At 39.7% G+C, this 17,691-nt stretch overlaps 1 protein-coding gene across 3 annotated transcripts in view; it reads left to right on the top strand.

The window, feature by feature from the left end:
• Window positions 1-17,691, top strand: part of ap2b1 (adaptor related protein complex 2 subunit beta 1) — a 209,460-nt gene that overhangs the window by 73,707 nt on the left and 118,062 nt on the right. For all 3 annotated transcript variants that reach the window (XM_052035359.1, XM_052035361.1, XM_052035360.1), the window contains exons 13-14: window positions 2,255-2,514; window positions 6,075-6,273. In XM_052035359.1, the coding sequence (XP_051891319.1) occupies window positions 2,255-2,514; window positions 6,075-6,273 (459 nt within the window). The remainder of the gene's footprint in view (window positions 1-2,254; window positions 2,515-6,074; window positions 6,274-17,691) is intronic.

Here is a 17,691-nt window from a genome sequence, read left to right as displayed (position 1 = left end):
ACGCATGGCAGATATGGTTATAATGTGGATAAAGGTCGTGTTATCCATTTGGTGTCAAAACCAGGAAGGCAGATTGTTACCTGAATGTTGATAGATTGGGAAAGGTACAACAAGTCCTGGGTGTCTTTGTACATCAGTTGCTGAAAGTAAGCATGCTGATTCAGCAGGCACTTAAGGTGGCAAATTGTATGTTAGCCTTTATTGCGAGAGGATTTGAGTACAGGAGCAGGGATGTCTTACTGCTTTGGTGAGACCATACCGTGAGTATTGTGTGCAGTTTTATTCTCCTTATCTGAGGAAGGGTGTTCTTACTATGGAGGGAGTGCACCAAACTGATTCCTGGAATGGCTGGACTACCATTTGAAGTGAGATTGGGAAGATTTGTTACAGTTTAGAAGGATGAGAAAGCACCTCACTGAAATTTATAAAATCCTGATGGAACAAGACATCCTAGATACAGGAAAGATACTCCAGTGGTGTGGAAGTCCAGAAATAAGGAAATGAGATAAACCATTTAAGACTGAGACGAAGAGAAATTTCTTCACCCAGAGAGTGGTGGACCTACAGAATTCTTCACCATAAATGCAGTTAAGGCCAAATCAATTAATATATATAGAACATAGAACAGTACAGCACAATACAGGCCCTTTGGCCCACAATGTTATGCCAACCTTTAAACCTCACTTAAGACTATCTAACCCCTTCCTCCCGCATATCCCTCTATTTTAAATTCCTCCATATGCTTATCTAGTAATCTCTTGAATTTGACCAATGTACCTGCCTCCACCACCGCCTCAGGCAACGCATCCCATGCCCCAACCACTCTCTGGGTAAAAAAACCTTCCTTTGATGTCTCCCTTGAACTTCCCACCCATTACTTTAAAGCCATGCCCTCTTGTATTGAGCATTGGTGCCCTGCAGTATGCTCAAGCAATTAGATAAAGTTCTAATGGCTAATGAGATCAAGGGATATGGGAAGAAAGCAGAAACAAAGCGCTGAGTTTGGATGATCAGCCTTGATCATATTGAATGACAGGGTAGGTTCAAAGAGCTGAATAGTCAACTACTAACTTCCATTTTTGTTCTGAGGCATCCTCTTCATCCTGGGAATCAACCTAGTGAACCTTCTCGGATAAATGTTCAATGCAAGTATATCCCTCACTAGAGAAGAATCTGAGGGCATATTAGCTAGTTTAGAAAGCAAAAATGTGGGTTTTATTATTGTATAGTTGGATATCGGCCATATGGATACTTTTGAACTCAAGCTATTCTTCTTATTACCAAAGGAAATGCTGAGATTATGGCACCATTTTAAAATGAGACTACAGCTTTTCCTTGAATGAGTTCAACTAGATTATTTACCAACCAATTTGAGCTCTTCTACAGACTAGAGTAATCCAGTTAGTTTCACACCTGTGCTCTTTTCCATATCTCTAAGTGTTTCATCTGATAGTATTTTTTTCCCAGCTTTTCTGATTCCATTGGCTTCAATTTTACGAATAAGCCATAATATATAGTCAGTCTTCAATATCTTTTGAACTTTCAAAGTCAACTCCATTTCTCTCATCTAATTCCTTAATTCATTTAAAAAAAACCCAATCAAGTTTGTTAAACACAATTTGCCATGTTTGCTTCCCTTTATTAGTCTTTCCTGTATCCATTTAAATGAAGGTTATTCAATTAGCCCAAGATTCTGAACTTTGTAATGCATAATTGTATACAGTAAATGATTAAATGTATTGTCATTTGCAGCATTAATCTAATTATAACAGTCGCTGTTATTTAATTCCAAATTCATTGTTCATCTAGTGTCTTTTCAAACATCCACACAAAATACACAACAGAACCTCTGTCTGACCGAGGCACCAATTTACTCTGATGCTACTTAAGTAAAGAGCTCTTATTTCATGGTGTTTAGACTCTGCATGATACAGCTAATTCCCTTTGGTCTGCACTGCATTTATGCAAGTTGTAGTTATTCTATATAACTCTCATTTTATGAAATAACATGCTTGAAGTGCTAAGTATGGAAATAACTAGCTGCCCTCTGAACATGTGAATGTTTGCCTTTTATTGCTTCAATTAATGATGAACCAAGTTTTTATAAAACAGTAACCTTGCAGGGGCTTTTTGTTTACAGTTACTGTGTCACTGTGCTAAAGAGATGATGATTCATTTGCAGAGTATGTAACCGTCACTATAATCTTATGTGACAAAGACTAGATTTATGAATGCTTTTTTTGTCTGTTTCTAGGATTCCGATAATCCTGATCTCCGTGACCGTGGCTACATTTATTGGCGTCTGCTGTCCACAGACCCCGTAGCGGCAAAAGAGGTGGTCCTGTCTGAAAAGCCGCTGATCTCAGAGGAGACTGACCTGATTGAACCAACATTGCTGGATGAGCTCATCTGTCATATTGGATCATTGGCATCTGTTTATCACAAGCCACCAAATGCATTTGTAGAGGGTAGTCATGGAATCCATCGCAAGCACTTGCCATTACAACTTGGAGGGTTAGTAACCATGAGAGAAATGCTATAGTAGACAGATTTCATCAGCTCACCATGTCCGAGTTGATTATCAAGTACCTTTCCCTAATAATCCCATTTACCAGCCTTCAATGCCTAGGTGATTCAAATGCTCATGTTGTGAGAGTACCTGCCTCCGTCACCCACTCAGACTGTGTGCTCCAGATTTTAACTACCCTCTGGATGGAAAAAAAATTCTGCCTCTAAACCTCTTGCTCTTCATTTTCAACCTCCACTAGTTTTATATACCTCTGCTCTTGGGAAGAGTTTACTACTATCTATCCTGTCTATGCCTCTCATAATTTTGTATATCCCCTTCAGTCTCCTTCGCTGCAAGGAAAACAAACTCAGTCTACCCAGTCTCTCCAAAACTGAAACACTCCATCCCAGGCAACATCCTGGTGAATCTCCTCTATACCCTCTCCAGGGCATTCATGCCTTCCTTTAGTTTGGTGACCAGAACTGTACACAGTATTCCAGCCATGGCCTAACCAAAGTTTTATAAAGTTGTACCACAACTTCCCTTCCTCCTTTCTCTTGTATTCTGTGCTCTGGATAATGAAGGCAAGTACTTCAAATACCCTTTGTCTATCTATGCTGTCACTTTCAGGGATCCTTGGACTTTTATAACAAGGTCAACCTCTTCCTTAATGCTCCTTAGAGCCTTACAATTCATTGTGTATGTCCTACCTTTATTACTCCTCCCAAAGCGAATCACCTTGCACTTATTAGCATTAATTGCCATCTCACCAACTGATCAGTGTCATCCTGTAACCTACAACTATCTTCCCGCCATCAGAAACAACACCAATTATCCTGTCATATAGAAACCACCTAATCATAACTTCTGCATTCACATCCAGGTTGTTAATGTACATAACAAGCAGCAAGGTCAATAATAAACAGCTCTGATTCCTATTGTACATTGCTGGTTATGGGCTTCCAATCAGAAAAGAAAATACTCTACCATCAACATCTGTTTCCCATTACCTAGCCAAATTTGGATCCACCTTGCCCTGCGTTCCAATGGTGGGCTCTAACTTTTTGGACCAGTCTCCTATGTGGAACCTTGTCAAAGGCCTTATTGAACTCCATTTAGGCTAAATCAACCACACTGCACTTACTAACATTGTGCTACTTCTTCAAAGTATTCAGTTATAATGGTGAGACAGGATCTCCTAAAAACCCACGCTAACTATCTTTGATTAATCCCTGCCTTCCAAATGTAGATTAATTCTGTCCCTCAGAATTTTTTCCAATATTTTTCCTATTACTAATGTTAGACTCACAGGCCCATAATTACTAGGCTTAACCCTGCTGCCCTTCTTGAATAAAGCTAGCACATTTGCTATCCTCTAGTTATCTGGCACCATTCCTTTGACCAGCAAAGATTTAAAAATCTCTGACGAGGTTGCAGCAATTTTCTCCGTTGTATCCCATGGCAGTCTGGGATGCATCTCATCAGGTCCTGGGTACTTATTCATCTTTAAGACCACTAATTCTTAAATCGTATCTCCTCATTTTCAATGATAACCTGTTCTAGAATTTCATCTCTCCCTCCCTGAATTCGCCAACTACAATTTCACGCTCAGTGAATTCAGATGAGGAATATTCATATAAGACCTCACCTATGTCCTCTAGATCCACACACAGATTGCCACTTTGTCCTTAATGGTTCTTACTCTATCCTTGTTTACTCTGTTGCCCTTAATGTACGTATAAAATGAGTTTCTGTTCATTGGAAGATCTTGGCCTTGAGCTGTTAGTACATTTATAGTATATGGTATCTGCAGCTTCATCTCTGCATGATGGGTATGGTCCCAGAATTTACCAGGAGTTTAAGCTCCCTGTGCTTCCTGTTCCCTTATACCCTTTCTGTCTGCACTTACCTAGAGCAGATATTGCAATGGGAGCTTCCTGAATAAAGATGGCTGCTACCTGAGCTCTGAGGGAGAGGACCTTCCAATTACAAATCTCACAAGTGCTTGAACACCCAGCCAATCTACTTTCATAACATCAAAATTATGCAAAAACTAATCTATTCTAAAAATAATTTAGAATAAATGGAATTATTAGAAAATATTCATGAACAATTAAGTAGTTTAAAGTTAACTTAATCAATGCAAACTACCTGAAATGTATCTCTCCCATTCAGCCTTCCCCCTCCATTGAGATGAATGTGGTCACTGGAACTGGCACTGGTTCAGCGGAAAGAATTCCCAGTGTAACCACTGAGGAACCTCTAGAAATTGGTGCTGCACCATTGGATTCCATAAACTGTTCAGAGTCAGACAGCAGTTGGAATGACAGCATTGAGGATTCCTCAGCAGGATTTGAAGTTGCAAACATAGCACGCACTTATCTGGGAGTCCCAAGCTTTTCCATCAGTTAGGTAGAGAAATGCCAGCAGATGCAGAATTGCTGGTGGTTCTCAAGGAAGTATATCTCAGGATTTCATAGTTGGTGACTCTAATTTGCCTTGGGCTTATATTAATATTTTGATATGTGATATTACATTGCTTCACATTCTTCACTGAAGTTCATCAAAAACTGTAACTAGTTCAGCAAATGACCTCTTGTTTTGGTAGTTATTAGAAATCTTCCTCTTACTATAGAGATAATTGTTGCTGTCCGTCCATTCTGTAGAGTTGCTTGCTTGAGTTTTGATAAGCAGCAACTCTGACATTGTCTGTTGCCCCAGTGATCCCTTTGGTATTAAATTTTGTTTGTGAAGTAACTTGAAACGTTTTTACTACACTAAAGGCACTAACTAGATGCAGATATTGTCACAGAAGTATTCTCTACCTTCATGGAGGCCACGTAATATCCAATAACTGCAAGTAACGGTCAGAGCTAAATATCAACAGTTGCCTGATCATTTAAATTTTGGTCGTTGATGTTTTCACAGTTAACGACAGGTGACTAGTTTGTGACCTTGTTATTGGCAGTCTCAGTCAACTATTGGGGTTGGCAGAGAGCAGAGTAACTATTTAACTATTGTCCAAAAGCTTAATTGCTCAGTGTTTGTGGAAATTTGGATTTTGAAACTATTCAAGGTTGATGCTGTGGCATCATAGCGCTGTGACATCGAATTGTGTTGCCTTGTAAAATGTGAGCAGAAAGCTGATGAGTGACCTTGCTGCCTTCATTTCTAACACTTGCCCATTCAATATAATTTGCATAAGTAATATTAAATTCCTCAAAGATTATACTGCCTTGTGATGCTTGTGTTGCACTGTTAACTCCTGTTCATTCTCACTAAAATCACCAAAGTTAAATGCACCACACGTAGATCTGTTGTATATTAGGCTATGACAAGCTGCAATTATGGAAGGATTATATTTCAAACAGCTGACTAAATGGTCTATGTCTTCTCTCTGAGCAGTATGTGCTCACAGTAGGATACAGCAGTCAGTAACAGACCTGGTATAATCTGTACTATCACTCATTTCCTCTGATACTTCACATGCTTCTCATCTGATATGGTATTTAATGTGAGAATGGTCATTATTTTAAAGCCACGTTGCTCTTTGTTTCCCCTCCAGAAGTGAGCCAGATAGTCCAGTTGGGCCAACAACTACAACAAACTTGACTTTGGAACAGCAGCCTCAAGTTATTCCATCCCAAGGTGACCTTCTGGGTGATCTCTTGAACCTTGACCTGGGTCCTCCTGTCAATGTACCACAGATGTCTTCAATGCAAATGGGAGCTGTGGATCTTTTGGGAGGTGGATTGGATAGTTTGGTAAGTTATTTTTAATTATTTTCTTCACCTTGTACCTTGCTGAAAACAAACATGATAAATATTTGATCTGAGATACTTACTTCAGAAAGGAGATATGAAAGGCTATTTCAAGTGTAGGCAGACATAAGTTTTTTGTTTTAGTTCAGTATTTTTAATAGTTGTTTAACATGTGTGGAAAAAGTGATAACAGGTTGAAACTCTTTAGTCTGGTACCCTTGGGACCTGACCAGTGCCAGACCACAGAAAATGCCCCCTGATCATCATCCTCTGAGCAGAACTGTTCTTTTAAATATAGAGCTCCCTGGGTCCCTTCTGAGAACTGTCTGTGACCAAAAGTTTCTGTAAGTCAGAAACATTGTCTCTGAGATCACAGAAGTTGCACTGGTAGGTGAAATGGCTACAGAATAGCATAGATTTTAGTTAATTTTAGATCTTCATTAGAATTAGTTAATTAGTACAGATCTATGCTGCAGGTTCAAAACATGTTAGACCACGGGAGTTGCCGAATCACTGAATACTGGACCAGAGAGTTTCAACTTGTAGTTGATATGTAAGGAATCCAGGTCAGAAGTATGTGGTTGCCTCTACTGTTATGTGATTAGAGATAAGCAAAATCGTATGTTTCTCCATTGGAAATTCTGTGTGCAGTTGTGCAGGAATCAGGCACCTTAACTCTGGCAGGAAAGTGGAATTTTCTTATTTAAATATCATTTAAAGAATTATCAGGATAGTTGATAATATTTATTAAACTGTATTGCTGCTATTTGAAGCATTACATCAGCTGTATAATGCCTTTTATAATGCCAAAAGGGTTATCTCTTTTATGAACTCTTCTCACCTGGCATGCCTTAAATTGAGAAGGAAATTTTTTTAATGTATTCATTCAAGGGGTGTGGGTCTTTGCAGGCTGAGCCAGCATTTAATTGCCAATCCCTAGTTGCCCTTTAGAAGATGGTGGTGACCTGCCTTCTTGAACTGCTGCAGTCCTTGAGGTGTGGGTATGCCCACAATGCTGTTAGGGAGAGAGTTCCAGGATTTTGAACCAGCAACAGTGAAGGAACAGTGATATATTTCCAAGTCGGGATGGTGTGTGGCTTGGAGGCAACTTCTGAGTGGTGGTGTTCCCCATGCTTCTGCCACCCTCCTCTTTCTAGCTAGTAGAGGTCATGGGTTTGGAAGGTGCTGTCCAACGAGTTGCTGCAGGAGTACTAAAGATGGTACAAACTGCTGCTACTGTGCACCAATGGTGGGATGAGTAATGGTTGTAGATGGGGTGCCTATCAAGTGGACTGCTCTGTCCTGTATGGTGTTGAACTTCTTTGTTGTTCTTGTTTTAAATAAGTGGACTACTGTGCCACCTCCAAAGTAAGAGAGAACAGAATTATTCAGTGAATTTGGGCTGTAGCACAGTTGTGACGTAATCAGAATAGTTACGGTATGGGGGGGAGGCCATTCAACTCCATTACCAGTTAGAGAAGTCCCGGTGATTCCCATCTCTTGCGCTTTCCCCGAAGCCCTGAAAATATCTTTGTTTCAGATCCTTGTCCAGTTCCCTTTTGAACTCTAGAATTGCATCTAGAATTCAGAAGGGTAGCATAGTGGCAGAGCTAGTAAAGCCCTAAACACTCACACCATAATGAAGAAAATTTTTTTTTATTATGTCACTTCTTGTTCTTTTGCCATTTCACTGTCATTCCATTTCCCCTGTTCTTGACCTTTTCACCAATGGAAGCAGCTCCTTTCTATCTGCTCTGTCTATACCTTTCATGACTTTAAATTCCTCCATCAGATCCCTTCACTGTTCCGAGGAAAACAACCCCAGCTTCACCAGTCTATCCATACAACTAAAGTCCCTCATCCCGGAATCATTTTAGTAAATCTCTTCTGAAGCCTCTTTAAAGCCTTTGTATATTTCCTAAAGTGTGGTGCACAGAAATGGACACAGTAATCCACAGGTTGCTGACTGTTCTTTTACTCTGATGCTCTTTTTCCACATATAAAGGCCACTGTCGCAGTCCTGTCACTTTCAGAGAACTGTGAACATACCCCTGGATCTCTGCTTTTGTTCCCTTTCAAAAAAAACTTGTGCCCTCTGGTTTGTTTGGCTCTTCTCATTCTTCATATCAAAATGTTACATTTCACATTTTACCAGCTTACCTCTATCTCCTTGAAGTCTATGGCTTTCATCCTCACAGTTCACAACTCCCAAGTTTTTGTGTTACATTCTAAATTTGGAAATTGTACGTCCAAGTCCAAGTCACTAATCTATATCAAGGAAAGCAAAGATCCAAGTACACTGAGGAACATTTTTCACTTCTATCCAGTCATATAGACAACCCTTAACTACTACTCTGTTTCTTAGCATGTAGCTACAGCCTCTTATTTTATGGCTTTTACGTTATTAACCTATTATGTGGCACTCTTATCAAACAAGTTTTGGAAATACATATAACATCAACAATGTTTCCCTCATTGACACTCTCTGTTACTCTTTCATTGGACTAGACATGATTTTCCATGCACAAATCCATGCTAACTTTCTCTAATCCTGTCTAAGTGACTGCTTATTATGTTCCTGATTTATTTCTAGAACTTGCTCTTCCATAGAAGATAAAATTCTGCTCTGTGGTTTCTAGTTTATCACTGCACCCTATTTTAAGCAAGTGTGTAATATTTGCAATGATGTAGTACTCAGGCAGCCCTGAATCTCGATAAGATTAAGGTCAGGGGTTCTGCAATAGCCAACTCAATAGTTTTAAAATTACAGATTAATATTCCAGGGCATTATTCACAGACAGTAAAAATTGTTTCCATTTCCATACTCCTCTGGTCCTTTCCTGATCTAATTCTTCTAGTCTTTTTCTAACTCGCTGCTTGCTGTTGTGTCTATCTCTCAAGTTCTAACAGACCCACTTTCATCTCTCTGCTATTTCATCTTCTGTTTCTTTTGCTTGCCTCCGGGCATTTCCATATCACTTTCATAAGTTTTGTGTACTAAGTGCCTCCATCTCATTAAGGTGAAAACCAAGCATGTGCCAAGCAATAAGTGGATGAGTTGCAGGAGGTGGAGGGGAAGCTGATTGTTAAAGGTTGTGCAGAATTAGATAGCAGTGAGAACTAGGGTGGGGAAGTATCAGACACTTGGAAGTAAGCAAGCAGAGAGTTGTAACCTAGGTCACTGTCCCACGGAGAGGTTGTCTGCATGGCCATCCTCTGCCATCCAAGCTCAGTGGGCTGGGATGTGGTCACTGGGAATTTGGAAAAGAGCATTTGTAGTCTTGGGTGCTCTGAGAGTTTGGTAGCATTTGGAAGGGATCTCATGGAGTGTTAAGAAGTAATCGTGCCTGAGATCACCTGAAAGAAAGTTGGATGTGGAATCACATAGTTTTGCAGTCCAAATCCCACACTCTGTCATACTGGTTAAAGTTGTTGATGGTCAAAGTTGTTGAGATTATAAAGTGAATAAATTTTGTTGTGGAGAGACTGCAAACATTTCCATCATAGGTAACTTTCTGTTCCTTAACAACTGTGACCAATTGGAAGACTTCTGCTAGCCCAAGGGTACAGAGTTTATTTTAATGTTAGCCTTTGTGTTCAAATTCAGATTAACCCATTTCTGACACACTCGTCCACTGTTCTGCAATGTTAGCTCTATTCTTGATAGGTGGAGCAAAAATACATCTTTGCAAGGTTTGACCTTTTGCCGTGAGGTGATTCAATTCAATCAAACCTTATTGAGCTGCGTTTCGATTGGTTGAGAAAAGAAATTTATATCATTTGAATAAGTCCGAGTACTGACTTTGAACAATTGTTCTGTTTCTCCCATATACACAATGGAGGTTGCAAAGGTGGAGCCTTGCTTTTGGTTATCCAGCTGCTTAAGAAAACCCATCTTTGGGAGATTTCAATTTTGCACCTTAGCTGCAACTCTTTCAAGTTTGGGTAGTACCTCGGCAGCTTCAGTTAATTGCCTGGTTAATAGGAAAATGACCGTGGTTTATATTTTCCATCTCTGTTCAGACATCCATACATGCATGAACAGATCCATACATGCATGAAGACATGCAAAGAGTTTTCTGCATCTGTAGATTGGCTGTGTATTGCCGATTTCAACTAAGTAAACTGTCAGACGATAGCAAGCTGATAACTGAGAAATGGGCACAATAACGTCTCTGGTTTGATCCTGACCTCCAGTACTGTCTGAGTAGAGTTTGCATGCTCTCCCTTTGACCACGTGGATATACTCCAAGTGCTCTGGTTTCCCCTCTCATCCCAAAGATGTAATCGATATTTTAATTGACCACTGTAAATTATCCCTAATGTTGGTGGATGGTTGGAGAATCGGGGAAGAGTTGACGGGCACTTGAGAGAGAAGTGTGGAAATTGGATTGTACTGAGAGCAGGCATGGATTTGATGGGCCTAATGGCCTCCTAAGTTGTAAGCAAATGTGAAACTATGAAGTAATATGAATATGAAGAAACTGCCATATCTGTAGCACAGACTTGGAGCATGAGAGAACTGGAAAATTTATAGAATAATGAAAGAAAGAATAAATACTTTGGCCCATAATATTATTGGAGTGTCTCTCCTTCTATAGTTGTAACTTCACAAGATGTGTCTCAGAAACAAACATTAGGAACAGGTCCATGATAGTACCATGTCTCTACTTAACTGACATAAACACATCTGTGTGATTCCATTTCCTCATTTTGATATCTGACAAAATTGCAAACTGATTGCAAAATCTTCCACTGATCACCCCCTTAATTATTTTTGCTTGCTGCTGGCTAATACCTGCTGTCACCCAGCAGCCATGTTAAATTCCATCTTGAATAGGTTTGCACTAGATTCATTGGGGGAAAATAGCTACAGATTTCATTAGGAAGGGAGTTTTGTGGCTGGGAACAGAATTGGTATACTAAAAGGAGAAATGCATGGTAAAAAAGAGTGAATTTAAGGTTTAGAAGAAGATGTAGATTAAATGGATTATTAATGAATAATTGCCTGAAAACTTGAGAAAGAAGTGGAGGAAAATAAAGAGGAAACAAGCAACATATAATTTGTGCGCAATAGTAGCAGCCCACATTCCTCCACAGAATTTAAGGAGATGTAGTTAGTTATTCATTCGGGAGGAAATAACATCACAAGATCTGGGCCAGAGTTGTCCACACTATGACCTTGACTATAGGGTCAGGGTCCTGACTCATCATGGGGGTGGGACTCATTGGTGGTGCAGATAAAGGGAAGATTTGTAGGTGGAACAAGAACATTTTAAGTGGCAAATTAAATGTCGCAATTAGCATTTAAGCAAATTGTAAATTCTCCTCGTATTTACGTATTTGTTCATAGTCCATTTAGCTCATTGAGTTCAATAGTTATGTAGAGATTATTATAGAGCATGGTTGAATGTTATTTTAGCAACATTGAATTATTAATTTAACCAATGCAAGCAGATCTAATACACAATACATTTAAATGTTTGTTTTAAAGCTTAACACTAATTAGGAGGAAGTTTAAAGGCGATGTGAGGGGGATGTATTTTACGCAGAGAATGATGGGTGTCTGGAATGGGTTATCAGGTTGTAGTGGAAGCAGGCAGTTTGGTGGAGTGTAAGAGGCTTTTAGGTAGACACATGAATGTGAAAGGAATGGAGGGATATGGATGATACGCAGGAAGAGGACATTTAGTATGAATAGGTATCAAGATCAGCACAACATTCTGGGCTGAATGGCCTGTCCAGTGCTGTACTGTTCTATGTTCGATGCAAAAATGCTTTCTGCAGCAGTTGCTTTAATGATGTTGGTCACCTGGAAGTCAGTCAGTCAGTCTGTCAGTCAAACTAACTTCACTCACAGAGGCTAAAATCAGTTCACTGCTAAGTTGTATGTAATTGACGCTGATGGTTGTTTTGTTATGCATCCCAAAGTCTATGAATGTCGCTTTTCACACCTTTACGTGCAGTTCACCACCAATCTCATTTGAAACTCAATAACGAGGGTTATATGCCTCTGATGGTAGATGTTCAATTGCATGAAAATGAGTGAAGAGACCTGATCAAGTAATTAAGTGTCAGACTCCCATGCCACTCAATTGCTATGAATTTGTTTGAAGAGACAAAGGCATTGACTGTAGGCAGTATCCTGGTTTTTTAGTTCAGTGCAGAAGAAATGACAACTGCTGCAAGAAGCTGTCTTTGATTTTTTTTCATTAATTACTTGCTGTGAGCCATTCCCAATATGATGAGAGGTGTACATTTGACATTTGTCAGATTGGTTTCTCTAGTCAGATTCTAGGCAAGTGGAAAAGAGACACAAAAATCAAAGTAAAAAAGGTGGGAGGAGAAAAAATTATCAAAAAGGGTTGAATAAATAATTTCAATACTGTCTTCCCCTTCTGTATAATATGCGGTGTGTATGGTTAAGAATAAGAATTGCGTTAAGAACAGTCAGTTTAACTAAGATTGAGCAGGGGGCTAAACAGGCTGCAGCTCTGGCATTCTCAGCTAATCGTATCAAAGTAAGACCTACGCCAAAGTTAAACCTATTCCTGATGAAAAACACGATGATGCTGGAGGAACTCAGCAGGCCAGGCAGCATCTGTGGAGAAAAGCAGGCGGTCAACGTTTCGGGTCAGGACCCTTCTTCAGGACTAAATCTACCCCTGCTTTTTGAGGGGTATCAGCTACAAATGCTTCATTTACACTGAGACATGTAAAATGGCACATCACCTTTCCTGTTAGTCATTGGTAGTATCTAATCTGAAACATGTCGAGTATTAACTGTTACCCTGATATAAGGGTTTTGGGATCTTGGGATAGTCAGGATAATTGTAGCCTGTTTGTTTATTACAAATGAGGAAGACCATAAGGATAAAGAATTCCTAAAATGTGAACAGGAAAACACTTTGAATCCATATTTTTCTCATCCACTTAGGAAGGAAGCAATGTTGGATCCAGTTTTAGGAAACTCAATTAGATCATATGGGATCCAGTGTGAGATAGATACTTGGGTACAAAATTGGCTTGGTGGAAGGAATCAGAGGGTGGTCATGGAGGGTTGTTTTTCAGATTGGAGGCCTGTGACCCGTGGTGTGCCACAGTGCTGGGTCCACTTTTGTTTGTCATCTGTATTAACAGTTTGGATGAGAATGTAGTTGGCATAGTTAGTAAGTTTTGTGGATGACACCAAAATTGGTGGTACAGTGAAAAGAGTTATCTAAGATTACAACAGGATCTCGATCAACTGGGGGAGTGGGCCAAAGAATAGTAGATGGAATTTAACTCTGAGAAGGGCGAGGGGTTGCATTTTGGTAAGTTAAACTAGGGCAGGACATGCACAGTAAGTGGTCAGGCCCTGGAGAATGTTGTAGAACAGAAAGGTTGAGGGGTACAGGTACATAGTTCCCTGAAAGTAGTGACACAGGTAGACAGTGTGATGAAGAAGGCATTTGGCACACTCGCCTTCGTCGGTCTGGGCACTGAGTACAGGAGTTGGGATGTCATGTTACGACTGTACAAGTCATTGGTGAGACCACTCTTGAAGTATTGTGTGCATTTCTGGTTGTCCAGCTATAGGAAGGATGTCATTAAACTGGAAAGGGTTCATAAAAGATTCATGAGGATGTTACTGGGACTGGAGGTCTTGACTTAGGAGGAGAGGCTGGATTGGCTGGGGCTACTTTCTCTGGAGCACAGGAGTTGGGGTGGGGGTGGAGGGAGATGGCCAAATAGAAGTATATAAAATCATGAGGGGCATCGATATGGTCACAATCTTTTCCCCAGGATAAGGGAGTCTAGAACTAGGACATAGATTTAAGATGAGAAGGGAAAGATTTAAAAGGGACTTGGGGGACAACTTTTTCCACACACAAAGTGGGCAGTATATGAAATACGCTGAAAGAAGAAGCTGTAGAGGCTGATACAATTACAGCATTTAAAAGACATTTAGATGGGTACATGGATAGGAAAAGTTTAGAGAGATGTGGGCCAAATGCAAACAAATGGGATTAGCTGAGGTAGACAATTTGGCTGGCATGTTAGGCTGAAGGGCCTGTTTCCATGCTGTATAAATCTGACTCTGTAAATTGTATTTTAGTTAAGAACATCTTGCTGAAAGTAAGTTTAATTAGTTTTATTATAGTCACAGAAAGGGAGGAATTAAAATTAGGAGTGAAAATAACCAAATACAACTCAAGTAAGTTAAGTGAAGTGAGCAGGGGACAAGAAAATGTGGACTGGCCAGTAACTGAGAATGGCAGGAAGATACAATGATCTTTGGCAAGTCATCAAGGTGGAGATAATTTGGAATGTATGCAACAATGCAGCATCCGCAGAATTCTAATTTTTTTGCAGCCTTCTACATCAAAGTATTTCTCCTCATTCCAGTACAAAACGATTGACCCATTTTACTGTACCTATACCCCAAACTTAAATGTGATGGAGTAACTGAGGTAGTCAATGAGTACATGGCAAAATAAGAGAAAAGTTAATATTGAAATTTGGGAGGTGAGACAAGAGATATTGGATAGGATCATAAAATAGTACTAAGTAGTTTGGATTACTCAAATTTAATAAGTCATCCATTCCAAAGGGTTTCGTCCTTGCTTTCTGTGGGAAGCAAGAGCGGATACAGCAGAAGGTTTAACCACAGTTCTTGGAAATGAGACTAACGGCAAGAGACTGGAAGAGTTTGTATCCCATTCAAAGTAAAGGAGACAATTATATCTGGGTCACATTACTTAAAGGCAGAATTTCTAGAAAATTCCAAAACTTATTGGGCCTATATTTGAAGAGGACCCTTTGTAGAGTTATTGGGAAAAGGCTGATGTGTTGTGCTAAATTGCAGAACCTGTTCAGAGTTGGGACAGATGTGGACAGTTCATTCTGTGCTATACTTCAGCTCACTTTAGCTCATACATTTAGAGTTGTTTTTACTACAGGATATGATTTCATCTTTAATAATTTTGGTGCTTTATATTAGTTATGCTCTGTTCAGAAGCCACTATATATTGATCAGTCTGTGTGAGGAAAACTTCCTAGAAGGTTTCAAGCTAACTTTTTCATTTCCTAAGATAAATCGAAAAATGCTGGAAATGCTCAACAGGTCGGCGAGCATCTGTGGAAAGAGAAACGGATGCTCAGGTTGAAGACCCTTTGTCGGAAGTGGGAAAAAGAGTAAACAAGTTTGTTTTAAATCACGTGGAGGATGGGGGAGGGATAAGTGGAAGGGGAAGATCTCTGATAGGGTGAGGGCAGATTTATGTAATAAGTTGTCAATGAAGCCATTTGGTTATAGAAGGAGGTTGGGTAGAGAGGGAAACAGATGGATTTAAAAGCTGTGAAATGCAGGTCAGAATTGTGGGAAATTCCCAGGAGATTGGGCAGTGTCAATGGCGAGAGAAAAACTGAGTTACTATCACAGATGAATAACTTGCAGCAGAAATGGCCAGTTCTGATACAGTGAAATGGAGTTACAGAAAATCATTGAATTTGTTATAGAGACCAGAAGACTACAATATGCCCAGATGGAAAATGAGGTGTTGTTCCTGAAGCTTACATAGACTCTTGTGGAACAATACAGGAGACCACAGACAGAAAGGTCAGAGTGGGAGTTGAATGGAGAATCCAACTGACAGGCAATTGGAAGCTCAGGACTGGATGAAGATGTTCTGTACAGTGGTCGGCCATACTGCTTTTGGTTTTTCCAATATAAAGAGATGACGTTATGAGCATCAAAAGCAGATTGGAAGAAATGGAATTGAATCCCTGCTTTACTTAAAAGGATTGTTTGGATCCTTGGATGGTGGGATGGGATGAGGTAAAGGAGCATATGTTATATCTCCTTAGGTCGCATTTGAAAGCGCAATGACAAGGGGTGTGGTTGGTGCAGGAAGAACTGTACGAGAAAGTTGCAAAAGGGACGGTCCTTTCAGAATGGTATAAAACTCTCACTTGATTTCTAACTTAAGTGTATGGAACAATTTATGTTAGATCTTCAAAGTCACTTGTGCACTCAACATATACTTGTCTAATGAACAGTATTCTTTGTTTTGTTACTTCCACTCAGAATTCAGTTAGATTGCAGTCCCTTGACAGCAATGGCAAGATCAATCTCCTCACATGGTTTCAGGACAAAAATTTAACACCTAGTTCACTTTTTGTTTTAAGTCTTGTTCAGGCTAGTGGAGTGAATAGTGTTTCATTTTGGAATCTGGCCTTGAGTAAGTTGGGCCTGTAGATTTAAATTATGAGGACAGATAACTTCCTTTGAATTGAAAAAATTCAAGAATATCTGTTAGTGTTTCTAAATGACACCAGGATTCAGTGGAGTAGACGAGATCTACTGAAACATTGTAATTGTATCTGCCTCTGTCACCTCCTCTGGAACGAGCTGCCAGAGGAGGTGGTGCAGGCAGATACAATTACAACATTTCAAAGGCATTTGGACAGGTACTTGGATAGGAGAGGCATAGAGAGATAATGGGCCTAAGACAAATGGGTTTAATCTAGATAAACATCACGGTCGGCATGGACAATGTGGGCAGAAAGAACTGTATGATTCTAAGATCAAGGAGGCATAGTTACAATTAGCATTAGTTACTTAGGAATTAAATTAGAAAACATGTTTTAACATAACAAGTAGAAATCTAGTAAACAATCTGGTAGACAGCATGGATGGTACAGTCATTGATATTTCAACCTAAAAGCAACAAGGTTTTTACTTTAGTAAAAATCAGATATTCTGTTCCCTTCTACACAACATGTATGTGAGTGGGTCCATGAGTTTATTTGTTGCTGTGGGAACTTGTAAAAACTACAATTAATGCTAATATTGTATTGTTCAAAGTAAATAAAAATGATCTTGGATGCATGGGTACATATTCAATCTGGACAGCACTGGTGGGCTAGAATTCGCTAACACAAAAAGTTGAAAGAGATCTTGATTTATCTAAGCGGCCTGTGGTGATGATAACGAGGAACTGTTGTTTTAGAAGTTTGATTGAGTTCAAGTCCCTTGAAATTGTTCTGAAACTGCAGTGTTCCCAGGTATCTGGCAGATGCAGGTCCACTGACTTGATACTAATTTCTGTTGTTCCATTGGATTCTAGAACGTTTACTTGTGATTTTGGAATTGCCATCTGCAACTCTCTTTGCTTGTCATTAGGCACATTAGAGGACAACATTCTACTTTTGTTGCATGAGTTCATGGTACTCAGTGATTGCACCTCGTGTTCCCACCCTTTCCTTGATAAGGCCAGACTTTTCTGCTGTGATCAGAGCTACTTCAGAGCAACTTTAAGCATAAATGGTGAGAGATAGAAAGAAACAGATTCTGGGTTGTGAAGGACAAATACAGAGCAAAAGTGTTTCTTGTGTGCAGGGTGGTTAGCAGCTAGAGGAAATGTGTCTGAGGCTCAG

This window comes from Pristis pectinata, chromosome 21 (genome assembly GCF_009764475.1).
Source record: "Pristis pectinata isolate sPriPec2 chromosome 21, sPriPec2.1.pri, whole genome shotgun sequence".
Taxonomy (NCBI): domain Eukaryota; kingdom Metazoa; phylum Chordata; class Chondrichthyes; order Rhinopristiformes; family Pristidae; genus Pristis; species Pristis pectinata.
This window is presented reverse-complemented; position numbering and strand designations above follow the sequence as displayed.